Source organism: Tupaia chinensis, unplaced genomic scaffold, assembly GCF_000334495.1.
Source record: "Tupaia chinensis unplaced genomic scaffold, TupChi_1.0 Scaffold147038_1, whole genome shotgun sequence".
In the NCBI taxonomy this organism is placed as follows: domain Eukaryota; kingdom Metazoa; phylum Chordata; class Mammalia; order Scandentia; family Tupaiidae; genus Tupaia; species Tupaia belangeri.
The window spans coordinates 2,584,947-2,588,307 of record NW_006206889.1 but is presented as its reverse complement, the minus strand read 5'-3'; the positions used below and the strand labels follow the sequence as shown (position 1 = coordinate 2,588,307).

General features: G+C 48.1%; 1 protein-coding gene across 3 annotated transcripts in view; it reads right to left on the bottom strand.

The window, feature by feature from the left end:
- LOC114006326 (keratin-associated protein 10-3) overlaps positions 1 to 321 on the bottom strand; it is a 685-nt gene extending 364 nt beyond the window's left edge. For all 3 annotated transcript variants that reach the window (XM_027768649.1, XM_027768650.1, XM_027768651.1), the window contains exon 1: positions 1 to 321. This exon is cut by the window's left edge. In XM_027768649.1, the coding sequence (XP_027624450.1) occupies positions 1 to 321 (321 nt within the window).
- Positions 322 to 3,361: the final 3,040 nt, after the last annotated feature.

Sequence of the window (3,361 nt, the reverse complement as noted above, 5' to 3'; positions counted from 1 at the left end):
CTGGCAGCAGACGGGCACGCAGCAGGCCTGCTGACAGGGGGAGGAGGTACAGCAAGCTGGCTGACAGCTGGACTGCTGGCAGCACGAGGGCGTGCAGGAGCTGGTGCACACTGACTGGCCGGGGCTGGGCTCACAGGTTGCCTGGCAGCAGGGGCTGCACACACAGCTCACTGGGGTGCAGACGAGGGTTAGACATGGTGTTGGGGCACAGCAACTGGGGGCGCAGCATGGGGGTTCGCAGCAGCTCTCTGGGCAGTCGTCCACCACCCAGGAGGAGCCAGTACTGGTGGTGGAGCAGACAGACATGGTGGAGGCAGCCATGTAGGTGGTTGAACCTGGGAGGACTGAGAGTGTGACTGTGTGTGTGTGTGTGTGTGTGTGTGTGTGTGTGTGTGTGTGAGTGACGGTGTGAGGTGCTAGGGCTTTTATCTCCCTCATTGGCTTGTGTTGTGACATCAGTTGCCTCGCTCACCCCTCCCCTTCCTTATTGGCATCAGGGCAGTTCCTGGATCCCGCCCAACCATGGTGTGGGTTCCCAGAGTTGCTCAGCTTACGCATCTCCTGAGATGGGCTCAGGCAGGATTACTTGTTTTCATATCAGAAGGTAAAAGTGAGGTGGAATTTTGATCATGCTGGTTTTTAAACTGAGGTCACTGCGGCCAAGGGGCTTGTTCTGTTTGCATGTAGCTCAGGCAGGGTGTGGCTGGCGCTTTCTGCACCCCCAGGGCTTCTGAACACAGCACGTGCCTCTGCAGGGGAGGGTGGAGAGGAAGCTTGTTGGCTTCTAAATAAAGATGATGTGAGTCAGGATTCTCATGCTGTGGTGTATTAGTTTCTTCAGGGGCCATAACAAAGTACCCCAAACTGGATGATTGAATAGCAGAGATATATTCTCTCAACGTTCTAGAAGCCAGAAGACTGAAATCAGGTGCTGAGTCCTTTGAGGCTGAGGAAGAATTGGTTCTAGATTCTTCCTGACTTCTGGAAATCATTGATACTCCCTTGGCTTGAAGAAACATCAGCCCAATCTCTGCCTTTACTTCACATGGCATTCTGCCTATATACATGTGGGGGTCAAGTCCTCCCTTTTTATGACAATCATATTGCATTAGGGCCCATCCTCACACCTCATCATGACTCAGTCACTTACAGTGACCCTATTTCCAATAGGTCACACTTATTGACCTAGGGGTTAGGATTTCAACATACTCAGGGTGGGCACAACTCATCCCATCCCAAATTTCTGCTCTGAAGCAGACAGATGCCAGATCTTAGGTAAAAAGAGTCATTGAGCAGGGTCAGCAGGTGGCATAGATGTTAAGGCACTGGATTCTCACATGATCGACTAAGGTTCGAGTCCTAGATCCAGTGGCTTGAAACTTACACTGGGCATGTGTGCATAGGTGCCCCAAATCCTGAGAGGAGCATGAAGAAGGGATTGCAGTGTGTCCATCCCCACTGGGAGGGTGATTTTTTGTTTCTTGCTTTCTGTCTCTATGTCTCTCTCTGGTGAGTTCACATGCCTTATAGCAAAAATATCTTAAAAAAAGAGAGAGAGAGAAAGAGCCACAGAACAGATGTCCTTTCTCCTGGGCTCAGTGCAGAGTCGGGGTAGGATGGAGGCAGGAGCGCGTGGCATGAGGCACTCATAGACATGCTCGTCTAGACTCGGTTTGAGCTCTTGGTTGATTTTAAAATCTATTTTACAGAATAGTTGTTTAAAAAGTAGAGTTTGCGCATACTTGACCAGCTTCTTCTAGTGTCGACATCTTATGTAACAGGAGATGAGTTACCCAATTCTAGAAATTAGCAGTGTGACACTGAGATTGGCAAAGGGCAGACTTCATTCGGGTTCCCTAGTTTCTTACAAACATCCTCCTGTTCAGGATCCTGCTCTGCATTCATGAAAGGCCTCCTAGGACTCCCCAAACTGAGACAGTTTGTTCAGTCTTCCTTTGTCCTTCTTGATCTGACTCTTGAGAAGAGCACTGGTTGGGGGCCGGCAAGTGGCATAGTGGTTTAGGACACTGGACTCCCACATGGCCAACCGCAGTTAGAGCCCTGGACCTGGCAGCTTGCTTTCTCCCTTCCTCTCTCTCTCTCTCTCTGTTCCTCTCTGGTCAAATTAAAATAAATAAGTAAATAAAGTTAGATGAAATAATTCGAGAGAAGAGCACTGGCTGGGTGTTCCAGAGCATGCCCTCTGTCTGGGCTTGTCAACATCTCGCTATGAGACTGGTTGCGTATTTGGGGGAGAATCCTACAGAAGTGTGTTTATGAAGTGGAGTATGTGACATTACTATGTCTTTTCAATGGCAAGGTCGTTCTTTTTTAAAGTTTATTTATTTCTTTCATGAGAATGAGAGACAGAGAAAGAGGGGGGAGAGAGAGAGAGAGGACTCTCAACAGGGTCTTCACCCCGAGCACCCCAGCTTTCCCAACCAGCCAGGATTATGGGCACCCTTGCCCAGTGTTCACAGGTCCAACAGGGAACTGAATCTGCGATTTCCATATGGATGCACCTCACTGGAGCAGCAAGTTACTTCTGTGCCTCTGAGCTAACCCATGTCACCATCTTCGCTCTGTAATTAGTAAATTTTTGGGGGGATGAGTCTTGAGGCTTTGCATATGTTCTGTTTCTGTGTTAACATTTGCCCAGTAGTTTCAGCACCCTTTGGGGAGCCAGTCTGTAGCATTTACTACAGTGGGGTTCTGCTGGGAAGTTTCGGCTTCCTTATTCCATCTATACTTACTAATTGAAACTCATCTGTAAGAAAGAGTTGTCCTTTTCCATTTATTTCTTTATTCCATTATTTCTTTATCTAGCATGGATTAAAGGATGCCTATTTTATTATTATTTTAGCTATAATCCAACACCATTATTTATTCTGTTCAAGTTGTTCTAACTTTGGCCTTCAGAAGCTGTCTTAGTTTATTTTCTGTTGCTATAACAGAATACCTTAGACTGGGTAATTTCTAAAGAAAGGAAGTTTATTTAGCTTATAGTTCTGAGAGGCTGGGAAGTCCAAGAGTGGGTGACTGTGTGTGGTGAAGGCTTTGTGCTGCCTCATGCCATGGCAATGGTGAGCAGCCATGTGTGGCAAGGGCCTTGTGCTACATCAGGTCATGGTGATGGTGAGCTGCCGTGTATAGTGAGGGCCTTGTGCTGCGTCATGCCATAGTGATGGCGAACAACCATGTGTGATGAGACCCTTACGGTACATTATACCATGGTGATGGCAGTGCACAGCAGGAGTGCGTGTGAGAGTGGTGGGCAGATGTGTGCGAAGGAAGGCATAACACAAGATGCAGCCTCGATTTATAACACCTCGCTCTAGTGAGAAAGGATCTTTTCCTGCTG